A 15412-nucleotide genomic window follows, 5' to 3' on the forward strand; every position below is an offset into this window, starting at 1 on the left:
CTGCAGAACAATACTTACAAAGAACACCGTGCTTTGATTCCTAGAGAGTCATATAAGTAAATTATATACCGGTTAATGTGTAGATTAATGTTAAAAAACTCATAATATATAAATATTAACTCTTTCAAGGTTTTTTCATTGAATTTCCAGGAAATCTTTATAATATCAGTAACTTTGTACTTAGTTTATCTTATTTTGTTTTTTAAATATACAAGCAATTTACAAGCAAAATGTTAAATCAACACTATTAAGTGTTTTTTGGACATCTAGGTTCATATTTTGTAGGGCAATGATTATGATTAATTTCCTGAGAATAAATTGAAGGGGGATGTGGTACGTGTTCAAGGAGGTCATGTCATTTGCAATAAAATGCCCGTATAGTACGTGTCATAAATTGTCCACTTGTAGCATCCTTCCTAATAATTCTGTAGCGGTGTTGTATTTTTTAAAAGATAATCACAGAGTTTGGAAGACTTCTTGTGAGATTATATTACAAAATCAAGTCTTCTGAATTTCTCTGATATTAAAATACAAATAACATTTTCTTTATAACACTTAATTTATATTTTGATGAATTGTTCTAAAAGGAAATTATCAATTGCAAGTTTGGAATGCCATGAAGCTGTGTGTACTTTAAGTTTGTTTGTCGTGTTGGCTGTTATTTTCCCATCACGTCCCAATAAAACCATCAAGCTCAGTAGCTGACAAATAGACAGGACCTATTATAGCATTATCCAACCGGTATTGAGTGTCGACATTACCAAATATCAGGTTGCGGAGAACTAATATTTTCCCAGCAAACTCGTCTCTGTCAAACTAAGACTCGGCCTACATGAAGAAGGATTAGGTTTTAACACCTTGATTGCATATTTATTTAAATATGCGTCTTTTTCTTCAAATTACTAGATAGCCCTTTTGGTTTAGTGAAACATTTATTTCTTATAAAATGATACTGTATTTGAATTTGTTGTTGTTGGAATCTAATCTTAATCCATTTTAGCTAATTTAAAATACATTGACTTCTGATAAAAATGTCGGTGGTATGGTACGCCTCCATATTGTGACCTATGTCCTATCGAAATAATGAAATCAAGTACAATTTCATAATTGTTTTTTTTCCCCAAACTTGTTCCCTATAAGCATAACGCAGTGGGTCAGAGTGCTACCTATAAAACTCTTTTAAGTCATGAGTTTGAGTCCTGCTGGGGCTTTTTTTTTCATGTTAAAACTTTTTTTGGTCAAATATTGTAAGATCTGAAACTTCTAAACTAGTGAAAGTATTTTGATTATAAAGCATTTTTATCCATATCGGTATCAGCAGGTGTCTCATACCACTTTTATAGGAAAATGAATTATTGAAATTTAGAAGTCAGGTTTTTAAAACTTCGTGTAAAATGTATTTTCATAAAATGTGATGGGTAACTCTCAATTTTAAGATTTCAAAAAAAGGTAAAGAAATGACAAAATACAGTAATTCGTTGTAATTTACCTAAGAACTGCAATGTAAGTAAATTAACCGTGTCAGTGAACTAATATGTGTCTCTAAGAGCTACTTTTATTCAAATTTTATTTCCATAGCAGACACCGTCCTTGTATAATAACGACGAATCACCTGGTATAAAAATGAATGAAGTCGGAACTTCAGCTATATAAAACAAACTCCCTTGATTTCATAATTCGTAATGTGCATGCAATGAATTTCTATAAGCCAATTGGATTGTAAATACAGAATTTTTTCTGAGAGAAAAGGTATTTCTAATTACATAATACAGTTTCTTTTTGGATTGATGACATTCCAACATAAGGGGAGAAACTTAGCACTATTCAAAATAAATATATATCATTTCTGGAACCCATTGCTATTTCTAATATTTATAGCAAACGTGTGAATTCACATTTGTTTCGTCAAAGAGAAAAACAGTAAAGGGTCACCTTCACAACTGAATTTTCATGAGCTTGACCTCAGGAATCTTTTATTACAAGTATGACCTTGACCTTTTCATTAGTAGATGACCTTAAAACAAGTTATTTGTACAGTAAACAATTCGAAAAAAAGAAAAGAAATTACACAGATGCAAAAATTCTTCTTCCTTAAAAAAACCTTGTGTTGCTTTGTTCATGGTGATCATTTCTAATTAACCTGGGTGCACTCTCAGCCATATGGTGGTTATGTAACTGCTATCCTGAATAAGCCAAGCAGTGTGTCACTAGCAGGTTTATTGGCAGACACGGCATGCAGGCATGTCTGTCGACGGCAGGAACTGCTGCAAATCTCCCACAATGCCTCATCAATACCCTTCAGTCTGTCTTTTGTGATGGTAATTGGTCGTCACATTTAGGGAAGTGTACAAAAAGACAGCGATGAGTGCACAAAAAAGGAGACAGTCTTAATCACGGGGAGTCAGTCTGGAAGGTTGGAAGGTTGGCTACCGAAGACTATCCGGCTTCTGAATGTGGCTACTGTGTGAAAGCAACCAATAGTCAGTTTGAAGTGAAATTTAAAAGAAAAAAATCATTTAATTAAGTAGCTGCAGTACATTCAAAATGTTATGACAAAGCATTTAGCAAAATTAATGATGATTCCGGAATTTATTATTGCTTCTCTGTTTGAAAAACATGTCTGTACAACTTATGATTATATAATGGCAAGGCTGGGGTGTGAATTGTCATATTTTGGTCAGAGATTTGCATGCTCATGGGGGGAGGGATATATATATATCCTGTGTTTTTTCCCCTCCTGACATGACAGGCTATTATTGATGTGCTGAAGGTGGTTAACCATCAATTCTTTTGGCATCTGTGAGTGTGTAAGTAAAACATCCCCTAACCTTCTCCGTGGGTGATAAAGCCCGGAGACCGATTGGCAGGTCTTTTGATAGGTTCCACACTGACAGTTGGAGTGGGGGTTCCTGATTTCAGCATGGCAAGCCACAGTTAAATATTTATTCCCGATAAACACAGATTTTCGATTAATTATACCTGTATAAACTGATATTGAGAGGATCACGAATTGTAAACTACCGACAAAAGGAAAAATAAATTTCTCTCTAAATTTTTCTTTTTTTCATTTGCCCCCCCCCCCCCCCCCTCAAAAATAGTAATGGAAACCCTAAGTATGCAAGTTTTTAAATTATTTTTTAGATTCAAACGGATGCATGCATTATTGTGAATTTGCTTTGTCATCTATGAAACTTTATTTTCATCAGAATCAATTATTTGACGTACATTTATGTCGTAATTAAACAGATGTTGATGACTTTGTTGCATGGGACCATTTTATTATTTTTTTTGCCTTTCCTTTTTTCCGCTATCCTGGTTGTAACATATGTTCTAATTAGAGCATCATCTGTGGTGTTCATCTGTTTAGTCTTGGAACATGTCAAATTGCCGATTCACCACTGACATGTATGTATAAGGGCAAAGGTTCATATGTGCCACCTAATTCTCATGATTGTTTGGTCATAATTTACGATAAATGAATACATTAATCTGCATGTGGTAAATGAATACATTAATCTACATGTGGTAAATGAATACATTTACATGTACTAGTATGCTACATGTATCCAATACACAGGGAATAAATATGGTATCCATGGAGGATAACATTGAAAAGTTTGAATGTAAGATTCATACATTATAATTTTCTACATGTATATAATAGATTGTTGGTGCATGGTCGTAGGATATAAAAGTACATGTTATATGTACATGTATACCAATATGTTAGAGCACACGAATGGAAAAGAAATTTTGATTTTTTCAGAAAGGGGGGGGGGGACAAGAATTAAAGTTTGTTTATCTGTTATTTTATTAAATTATGAGTTTATCCAAATCTGTGACCCTTTAATGGGCGGGGACACTCACAGAGTGTGTGATTTTTAACACTGCAGCGGTCATTGTCAGCTGCCTGTGGGGACATACACAGATCTGACCGTGCTGGCATTGTAATGTACCCCGTATTTGGAATGTAAACAACACTCAGGGTTATTGATGGGCTGGGACGTTTTGTTTACTGCCCAATCTCTCCACATAATGTAATTATTTGCTCTGTCCGAGTGCCTGTATATTTTGGAGGATTCGTCTGTGTACACGGGGGAAAGTGGGTCAGAAATATTCAGGGTAGGAGTCAATACTGGGTCAGATGATGTCCTACACACACATATATAGAAACATATTAAGAGTGCATGTAGGCTGCAGGTAAAAGACAAATGTTCACCTTAAACGCCTTCTGAGAATAGGGCGCATTAAGTTCTTTCACTTGATTAAGAACTCATTCATTGGAAATTGAAAGAAGCTTGGGGTAGTATTCAGTAACGTCCAGGAATTTTGTGTTTCTCGCTAATGGATGATTTACATTGTTAAATGATACATGTCTTAAACAAATATTTAACGACGAAAAAAGGAAATGATAATAGGTCAGTTTAAAAATGGGTTAAATTAATTTTAGAATTGTAAACTTTGAAAACTAAAATCTTCAATAAAGCTTTTCACTTTTAAGTTATAAGAGGCGAGAGTGAAGTTGAACGATGAGATACGCTACAAGATAAGTAATAAAAAAGCACTAGTATAGTAATACAGACATGAATGTGAAGCAGAAGAAACCCCCTTCTCAAATGGATGCATGAACAAGAGAATCCATTGTGAGATTATTCAAGGTCAATGTTCTTAAAAGCTTTATGAATATCATTGTGTAAAACAAAATGCAAAATCTTGTTGTTACCATTCCCCTATGACCGACATCTGCTTGCAATGTACGGCACTGATGATGAAATATACAAGGTTCCCAAGTTTAATTAGTGCTTGAATTTAATTTATACAGGTGTTCATTTTTAGGTTTCTTTTCTTTCTTTCTTTTTTTTCATCGCAACATTGAAAATGTTTGAGGGTGGAGGCGAGAATTTGAAAAATAATTTTCCGATACATTGTATTCTTAATGGATTATCCCCCGACGATTACAGCACATGTAAACATTACTTGTGTGCATTCAATGTATGTCGATAAGTGCACTTCCGAAGCTACTGCATTTTGTCCTTGAAAAAAAACAACGAAACCTGTTGAAATTCCCTCCCCAATAAAAGATATTCTTGAATTGAATGTGGTGAATTATTCTTAAATTACATCTGTAAATTGAATGGGGGTACGGATGCTGTTGCATGCTTGCCTGCATTCAGACAGAAATTTGATGGGACACATGATACTTATGGACACCATTTTACCCCAGATTGATTTTTTGCCCCCTGCTTGACAATGTACATCCTTAAATGATTATAATGGGATTATCATAGTTACTGCCTGTTTGTATGAATAGCCCAGACATTCATATAGATTTTTAACTGAGATAGGTTGATCGAGGAATAGATCTAAATTGAGGCTTACACATGCAGATGTACTATATAGATTGCTGTATAGAGTTTAACATTGTCTCTACGTATTATATTTTTTATTTTGAAATTTTATGCTCTAGCCCCTTAATATTTTTAATATACAACATTACTAAAGTATTGTATGTGACAGAAGAATGATCCGTCATTAAGATGGTTTTATTTCTCCATTCTAATGAGTGAAAATTGAAATACAGGTAAATTTCATTTTATATTTTCAAATTAAGATGTTAAAATTCATGTCAGGAAAACGTTGAGTGTTGTACATTGCATTACCCACTGCGGTCATTGTTTTTTATGTTCGCGTTTCCATACAGAAATTTGATTAATGACAAAGGATGTTGTCTAATTTTTCAGTTATGACAGAAGTATTTCCATTAATGGGCATTGTGGGATAAACCTTGCTTAATGCACATATACATCCAGTGTAAGATGGGAGGCCATTATGGCCTTTCTCTCCAGTGACAGCAAATGCTCGTAAAATTCTCATTATCTTGGACGGGAATAATGCCAGTTTTAATTGTCCCAAAATAAGTTATATAAGCAATTAAAAAATGTACATGCAAAAGTGCAAAATGTTGTTTTACTTTTGATCGTTCTTTTTTGCAAAGTGAACATAGTTTACAATTATTTAAAAATAAATATTTAATTTTCTGCGCACTTCAGATTCTAGAAAAATCAAACTTCAATTTTGTTTTATACAATCTATTTCTTTGAATTAAAATTTCTCTCATTAAAATAACTAATTTTAACCATTTTCTTGAAATAAGTTATACAATTAAAGCAGAGATATTCGCAGCAGAATTAAATATCAAAAGTGATTCAAAAATTAATAAAGGAATATATGTACGTAATTAATATAAATTGTTAGTTTAACTGTAAATTATTTTAAAATTTCTTATGTTTATTTCAAAATGCGGTTAGCTGGGTTGTTAGCTGTCTTAATTGTCATTATGAAGCTTATGTATATAGCCAAAAACTTATTAGATTAATTAAGTGTTGCTAATCGAATCAAGAAAACTTTTGTCACTGAATCACATGATGACTTCCATCACATCTCATGTAATGAGTTGATAGAATGAAGGAGTATCATCATTATATATTATGAATTTCATCCACATAAGCCAGTTGAGACGTTCCAAATGTGCATGTCAAATACCATTATTACAATCCACATCTTATGAGTTTTATCTGTCTCACTCGAGATGTCTTTGAGCCTCATTAAAGTCCTATTAGTTCCTGAGTTTGAGTGATGTTTTGTGGATTGAGTTTGGTTTCTATGAATACTTCTTGTACCATCCACAATGTGGGGTCTCGTTACTCCAATCTCATGGTAATACATTTATCATGCAGTATTGTTAAGATTGGCATCTCTTATATCTTGTTTTGAATTCTACGACTTTCCACCACGTAATAATTGTAGAGAGTTTTCCAACTCGATTATCATCCAAGTGGGTGGCTTATACATAGTTTATAATTAAAATCATTAATAAAGTCGTTAAACCCGGCAGATATGAAACAGAACCTGTAGCCTAATGACTTGAAGAGAATCTACGACAGAGTATTTTTTTATGTCATTATTAAATCGAGAAATAAGAAATTGTCATGAAGAATTCAACGTAGAGTTCCTACTTCAAAGGCGGATAACTATGTCCTTGTAATTCTGGACTCCGATTTCACCAGAGCTCGGCTCTCATTTACGGAGCATAAAGACCATGTTCTCCTTTAATGGCTGCTTGCCGTGGTACACAATTAAAAGGACCGGGCAAGACTTTATGATGGGTTTTGTTTTCCTTAATGAATAATAGAACGTTGTTTTTTTTTTTCCTTATGTTTCGTTCAGAAATACTAATGTGAGTGCAAGCTCCATTGTGTAATGACTAAAAGTAGGTCTTAAGTAATAGTTACTGAAAACTGATCCGTACAAGCATACTCATCTAATTAGCCCTATCAGTATACCAGTAATGATATGTATTTTATGTACTTTCAGGTCCTGTTGTTTAGCATAGCATCTGCCATTTATCTCTACTTCTTTAGGTAAGTGAATAGATTATAATCATTGTTTATACTGCTAATGCACAAATAAAGACTTGGTATACTAACTCAATGTGATTAAGTAAGACCAGAGAGAGCGAGAGCGAGAGAGAGAGAGAGGAGAGAGAAAGAAAGAGAGAAAGAGAGAGATTGCATGTGATGGTTATGGAGGAAGAGTGTTGGATGGCTCTCTTGGTATTTGGCTGTACCAGTCTGCGGAGTATTATGATATAACAAACTGCGACGTGACAGATGTCAGATTCCCGGGTATTTCTGGTCCGAAGCATCTGAAGCATGCCAGAGCGCTGGAACATGATAACAGGAGACAAGTGAGAGAGGTTCCAGTGAGTTGAGCCACTAGGAATCGACACTACATTGGCTCCCCCTTGTCTGAGAACTTCTGGCGTTTTTATGGAGGTATTCAAAGGTTCAGCTCCACCTGTGTGTGTTTTCTGTCCACCATTTGTAGATAAATGTTCATTTAAACTTGACCATTTATCATCCTGCACAACTTTATCAAACAAAAACACATGAGTAAGAGTGAAATTTCGGCTCTATTTGTAGGACCCCACAACACCTTAATCAGAGACCATGCTGTATATAAACATGGTTATAATAGTTAATTCCTTAGTTGTTACACTGCCATCATTATGGTATAAACACTCAACACATCTTTATACCACGGCAAAGACAACATTCCTCACCATGCGTAAATCTCCATGCCTTTAGGAAAGAGCCGCTGTTTTGCATGGACGAAGGGAGAAAACTCTGATCTGAGATCATTTGTAATGGACCTAAGGGTGTTTTTTTTTTTTTTTAATTTGTTGGTTTCATTAATAATTGACGTGTTAAGAAGAAGATTGGGACAAGGTAGAAGATTTGGTTTGAATACTGAAACTTTGCAGGAAATGGGAATCCATGAATTTGATCGACATGGAGTGTGTTTCGTGTTTTTCTCTTGTATAAATTATGAATTAACGAAAGAAATTTGTACCATTTAGTGATCATTATGGGATGGAATGCTGATGGTTTGGTGATTATCAGCAGAGTTTGTGACATTTGACATCTAATGCTATAAGATCGGCTACATTGAATTTCCTCTGGGTGTGGAATAGAAAAATGATAAGAAGCGAATTTCTGTACTCATTTCCTTTGCAACCTTAAATAAAGGCAATTAAGCCACCTTATTCCAATATTAATCATTATTAAATTCTTAGCAGAGTTTATCGCAGTCCAAGAAAAATTCATAATGGACGATCACAGAGGAAAAAAAATATTAATAAAAGAAGTTTAACGTTGATACAATTATGTAAGCCAAGGGAATCTGAACCTCCAGTCTCATATTATTGACATTTAAAGTGTCTGTAGTCATTTTCTTTTGACAGTGGTGTATAAATTTCCTCCTGATAAACACTAGAGTCCTATTACAATCCTTAGTTTATGAATTATCTTCGCTAATCCTGCCACATTTCTTTCATATTTTGATTAATTTAATGAGATTTCACATTATTGTTTGGTTGACACAGGGGATAGGATCTCCCGTATTTTTTTGTTCAGCCCATAATACCCGACACCTAAGTTTTTTGACAGCGTATTCTTGACGAACCCCACAGAAATGATGGATGTGTTTTCTATTCTCTTTAATTTCATCTCTTGAGTTTTGACCCGAGACAAAAGAAATTCTTTGGTTTTATGCAACAGATTAACTACTTTACGTTGTTTTGGAATCTCCCGAATGTTTTCCCATGAGGCCGTTTACAGACTACCAGGTGCATTTTGTCCGTTGACAATCGTTAGGACTCCCAGATTTTTTGTTCTTGCTCTTTCAAGTACCGAATTTCAATGCCTTGCTCTCTTTGAAGATGTTTTCCTAATTTTCAAAGTGTTGATGGTTCCTCCATGCCATGTTTATTTCTTGTCTGGATTTCCTATGGTTAATGACCAAATTGTTCGTCTTACACAATCCGACTCTGCATGTGTTAACCATTGCTTTACCATAAATAGTGTTCCTTGAATACCAATTAAACACTGGTTTTTTTACATAGTACATATATGCATCATAAATTTTATGAATGATGTGCTAAACATACTTGTTAAGTTAGCTGTTCTACTTTGAAACACAGTGGAATGACATCCCACATGTAGACGAGGTCAGACATTCACCATGCACATTGATTTAGATACATATTTAGTATTCAAGAATTACACTCAAATGTCTTTGACTTTTTAATAGTTATCACAATCTAGTTTGTGTTTACAACTTGGCTGTATTAAAGAATGTCTTATACTACGGGTGTTAAAAATCCTCGTGCGTTGATTTTTTTAAAATTAAGATTATTTTTGGTTTTATCCAAATTTTAATAATTGAGAACTGTAGTCAACAATTGATTTTTGCTTGCAAGAGTTTCATTGAAACTGCATGTGACCTGAGATATGAAATTCTTGAGCTTAAGAGCAGGTTATCTGAGATTTCTATTGTCGGTCACTTGATGTAAATAACCCAATGATGTCACAATACCATAGTGTATAAGGACCAAAAATTAGATAAGGTTCTAAGAGGGAATGAGAAGGAACTTGAAATTGATTGGAAATGACACATCCATTGATAATACAGGTCCATGACAGGCAAGAAGACAGGCAAAAGCTCCATCCAAAACACATGGTTTCCCCGCTTTGATCAGGAGTACTTCTGATGACAATTTTAATCTTGCTGTGATTGGATCATGGCTACTGAGCGATCGACTGGAATTCTGGGCTGCTCTTCTTGTCCTCTTGTCCAATGTTTAAAGTACTCGCTCAAAACACGCTACCCAGAAATTCGGAGCCGTAGCAGTGAAGGAGCTCTTCTGTGTCTGGAGAGCAGGTTTATCGCTGGGGCGCGAGGAATTCTGGAAACACCTGGGGTCAGAGAGCAGTCCAAGCTCAGAGACAGATGAATTTTATCTACAAAAATAAATACCAAATGTCAAAGTTTTCTAAGTCTTTATTCATAATCATTTGAAATTTTTTTTATCCAAGATTTATTTTAGTTATGATATTAACCCTTACTGTAAAACCAAAATATCCTTGTTTTTTGTAGTTTTGAAATCTCTGCTACATAAAAACCCAATTTTTTTTTGTTTAGAATACTGACTTGAATCAAAGCAATACAGAATCTCTTACTTTAAGGTTTCCTTTATTCTACAGACACAAATTTGTGTACTTCTACCTTCTAACCCTTTCCTACCCTCAAAAAATGAAAGAATCGCTACCCTTCCCCTTTTTAAAAAAAAAAAAAAGAAGAAGAAAAAAGAAAACATACGCAAATCAAAAAAAATCTCAAATTTTATTCTTCTTAAAAAGGTGTTATGCTTAGAATGTAGTACCTTTTGAAATACATGTATCCACAACTCTCTAATTTATCCAATAGAGGGGAACAAAAAAGGAAAAAGACAACATTGCATTAATGGAGTGATATGGTAGCATTAGAGGTGAGATTGAGGTGGTGCATTTGGTCATGTTTTCCTGTTAGTGTGCATTTGCAACTTCATTTTTCACCAAAGTGCAAATATTTTTTCCACACGACTGTCGGCATTCCTTGGAAACATAGAAGCAACAGCAGGGTTTTTCACCTTCGAGTGGCGTGTTTACAAACCCGAGCAGACAAAAGCGAAGCGAGTCCGGGAAATTTGGGAACCTCCATATAATTTTGTTTGAAAATTTGGATTAACTTGAAGTGGAAAAGTATAAAAGTTTGGTCCATTTATCTTTGAATAAACATTTGTTGATGGTTGTAGAGTTATAGGGCTGCCATTGCTGCAAAAAAAATCAATGCATGTTTAATCAGACGGCAAGATTACAAACTCTTGAATTCAAGATCTAATTGGAGAATATGGAGGGCTTGCAGGGTCCAGATCCTAATTTTCTATGAGTTTTCAACAGTCCAGTAGGGTTTAGTGATGAAATGGGCTAATTTTGATGGATAGTTTGTCAACAGTCGATATAAATCTTGTCTTCCCAAGCAAACTTTTAAGAGGAATTGTCCCTCTGTCTTAATTCTAGATGTTGGTTCAATTTGATTGAAGAAGAGAAAAATCCAATTTGATCAAATGTTGTAGATATTTACCATCTTCAGATTCAAAGTCAACATGTACCATGGAATCATTTAATTTTGAGGGCTAATTTTTGTGGATTTTCCGAAAAATGTTTAGGTACTGGATCCATAAAGACTTAATCATTTTTTTCAATTTGGGAGGTGGGTGTTGCATGATATTGGTCTATATAGGGATGCAATTTCTTTTGATGGTTTTATAAAATAAATTTTTAATATTTTACTACAGATGGTCGTTATTTGTGTGGCTAGGAGATACATACATCTGTACACTGATGATAGCCTGCTTTTCAAAAAGCTATCTGAAAATTCTTTAGTATGTTATAAGTTTCATGAAAAAAAAGAATGATTGAATTACCTGTATAGAATTGAGAATCTATAAGAGAGAGAGAGAGGAAGGAGAGAGAGAGAGAGAGTACAATTGGTATTTCAAGACAACTGCATGTGTTTTCAAATGCATTTACAGAAGATTAGATTAAGCTTATGATGGAAAAAGCTTCTTAAATTGACAGCAGCGCATTTTTATAAGCTGAAAATGAGTCTTTTTGTTTAAAATAAGTTTGCCTTTTACCTGTCTAGTATAGAAGCCAGGACGAGTGATTTCTAATCAGTTTGTGATAGTTTAGATCAGCAGCATGGGGAATCAGACAGACCCCTTTGATGTTTTGGAGGGTCTAAATTATTGAGGAATGATTTTAATGGGAGGTTGGTCTGTTAACATTTATTGGCAAAATAGTCTATGTAAATATTTATTCTCATGACTGATAAACAATTCAATGTGATCGTCTTGTTGTAAGAGGCTGACTTGCACAAATCATGGATTCCATTAAGTGAATGAAAATTGACAATTTGCATCGATATTTAGCTGGAATGTGTCTTAAATTTTACTCATTTATGACCAAGAAACCAAGATTCTTCAATGCCTTATTTTTTTCCTTTTTTTTTTTTTGAAAATAAATAACTCCCAAATTTTCCTTAAAAACACTTTTTTTGTTCATGGCAGGGAGCCTTGAATACACTAAACTTGATGAGAAACCTGACTTCTTCACTTTTCTTTTCGTAGCCTTTGTCCACGTGTGATTTGCAATTAGTGGAACAGATCAGTCATGAAATCTGACCATCCTTCGCAGCGGGGCTCTCCTACCCCTCAAAACGGTGTGTCAGATCCCTGCTCACTCATTTGAATTCTTGACATGGGTGCTTTATTATCTCCCTTGAAAATCCAGGTCTTCAAAGTGTTTGAGCTATTTTCCTGTGGGGAGAAACATCCATATAAATTACAATTTAAAGCAGAGCTCTCTGATTTCTGGTAAGGGTGAAATGGTTGGAATTATGAAAATGGCCACACGATAGCTTTGTTATACCTATCTTTGGGTCTGAGTCATGTACAATGTGGATCCATCATAGTCTCTGTTACTAGAAATTGCAATACTGCTGGTATGTTTATAATTCGATACAATATAAGGGTAAAAAGGGTATTTTTCAGTGCCTCATATAATGTAAATTAAGACCCAGCTTACCTTACAAATTCTCTTTGCTCAGTGCAAGTCAAATAAGAAATTGACTTGGAATCAGCTAGTGCAGGACAAAAATATGAAATTTTCAGAAATCTTAAAATCTTGTTAGATTAGCAGAAAATCAGAGGCATGGAACATTATTAGAGCAATTAAAATGTTTTAAAAAGTGATATGAAGTTGGGGGAATACAAGCGTTGTTTATTCAGGAGTCTCGTGTGATGTAATGCTGGGGATAATGATTAATTTGAGGGATTTCTGAATTAGATTTTGTAATTTGTTTAAGTAAACTCTGACATCCTGCCTCTTATCACAGCCACACATGTCAGGATTCCGGCTGGTGAAGCCCAAACGCTACTGCTATCATTGAAGAGGTATTTCAGAAATTAATTTGACTGCTATTCCTTAGGTTTCCATGGAGGTTTAGCCCTAATAAAGCTGGTCCAAATGAGCCGCGATTTACCTAAGGATGCCTCCACCAAAGGAAATGAATATAGATTGATTTTGAATGTTTCGGGTATTTGGGAGGGAATGATTAATTGGTCAAAATTTCCCGTCCCAATGATAGAAATATTCGGGTTGCCAATCTTGGGCATTGATCGAAGCTTACGCTGTCAAAATGTCAGGCTTTTGTCGTGACAAATAGGAGAACTTGAGGAATGGTGAGCCAGCAAGACTTGGGCCAGTATTAGCTCCCAAATGTCCTGGCATCTAATATCGGCATGTCTCCGCCAAATCTCGACATCATTTTCCACTTTTCATAGTTTACTTTGCAGGGCAGCAGATAGACAGGGTGTCTGCATTATGACAAATCAATAAATTGAAATTAAAAGTTTGAAATTTCAAGGATGCTTAAGGAAGTCCTGGAGAATCTCACACGGAGCTGGTATTGCCTGTACCTGTCATCCCTGAGTTCACCGAGGGACAAGCCAACATCTGGGGGCTTCATTTTTCAATTTGTCAGGGGGACGGATTACTGTGATATACATGTTTTTTCCCCTCTAAGCTCCTAGCCTGACAAACAGAGGTAATTCCCCAGCTTGTCCAGGTCTGTGTATGCTTACTGTGCAAACAGATTTAGTCTACAGATGTTCCAAAGCTCCTCCTGTACAAATCTATCATTGTCGTTCCCTGCCAGCTTACTCTTTCTTTCTCTCTTTCTCTCTCTCTCTCTCAATTCTCAAATTCCATCATTCTATTATTCTATTATCATAAAACAGTATGTAGTGAAGAATCTAGCCACATATGTACATCACCTTAAATATTGACCAATTATAGTAAAATTAGAAATTTAATTGTCATTGTTTTATTCTCTCTCTCTCTCTCTCTCTCTCTCTCTCTCTCTCTCTCTCTCTCTCTCTCTCTCATGGTCATAAATCAAAGATTATATGCCTAAACAACATCGAAATCCATAGTTATTATGTCATGCTATCTGACAGCGGGCCCTCTCTGTCAATATCTGATTGTTTACGAGCAGGAAAAATCAAAATTTGATGGTTATGGTTTTGATGTGTTTGCAACAGAATGAGAACTGCTCCAGTTGATCAATAGAGACACAAGTATAAGCTGATCCTTAAAAAAATTACGGGAGAGATTCTTATCTTAGATTGTCAAAGTTTTATGAATTAATTTGATCATGACACACAGTTAAACTATTAAACTAAAGAAATTCAAACTAATGAAGTATAATTTTTGTTTACTTGTACATGTAATGATTCAGAAGAAAAGTCTTAGACTACATGGTGTGTAATCAGTAGAATGGTGAGAATGATTGTACCGATAATTTTATTCAGTTATTTACATGCAACAAGAAATACCGTACATATATATTCAAATTTTTCGTAAAATGGAAAAGACGTGACACGAAATTTTTGTACATGCACAGCTGTCTTTATTACAAATTTTCCCTGAGACTAAGTAAAACCAGTTTTTTGGGTTTATTTTTTTTCGCAGTAAGCAAGTGGATCAGGACTACTGTCGTAGGGCAGCCATTAATTTCCTATGACAGACCAATGCACTGCTCCCAGGGATTTTAGAACATATAATTAATGTGTTTGTGCATGCTTGTCACTGTTTTTTTTCTTTTTTATATTAGAAAGTAAAGATTTTTTTTCCACAATTAGCATTAAATTTTGGAATCTCCCATGATTCTAAGTGTAAAGAAAGACAACCCTGTCTTGGACTGTTCATGGTGACACCAGTATTTGGCATTGAATTATTTATGTTGGATAAGCAAGCTTTTGATTAGAATCAGGCGATATTAAATTTTCAGTGAAATGAGATGGAAGGGGTATAAATATTTCATTCCTGTCGTCACCTTTTTTAATTAGAGAGGATTTCATAGAGAAGCTTCCTAAGAGATCGGGATGATGGTGAAACATTCGGCTCGT

The 15412-nt window shown here is 34.7% G+C and overlaps 1 protein-coding gene across 2 annotated transcripts in view; it reads left to right on the top strand.

Annotated features, from left to right (window-relative positions):
- LOC105334063 (transmembrane protein 135) overlaps nucleotides 1–15412 on the top strand; it is a 52228-nt gene that overhangs the window by 24793 nt on the left and 12023 nt on the right. For both annotated transcript variants that reach the window (XM_011437364.4, XM_011437363.4), the window contains exon 6: nucleotides 7375–7421. In XM_011437364.4, coding sequence (XP_011435666.2) covers nucleotides 7375–7421 — 47 coding nt within the window. The remainder of the gene's footprint in view (nucleotides 1–7374; nucleotides 7422–15412) is intronic.

The sequence above is a fragment of the Magallana gigas genome, chromosome 9 (assembly GCF_963853765.1).
Source record: "Magallana gigas chromosome 9, xbMagGiga1.1, whole genome shotgun sequence".
NCBI classification, from domain to species: Eukaryota; Metazoa; Mollusca; class Bivalvia; order Ostreida; family Ostreidae; genus Magallana; species Magallana gigas.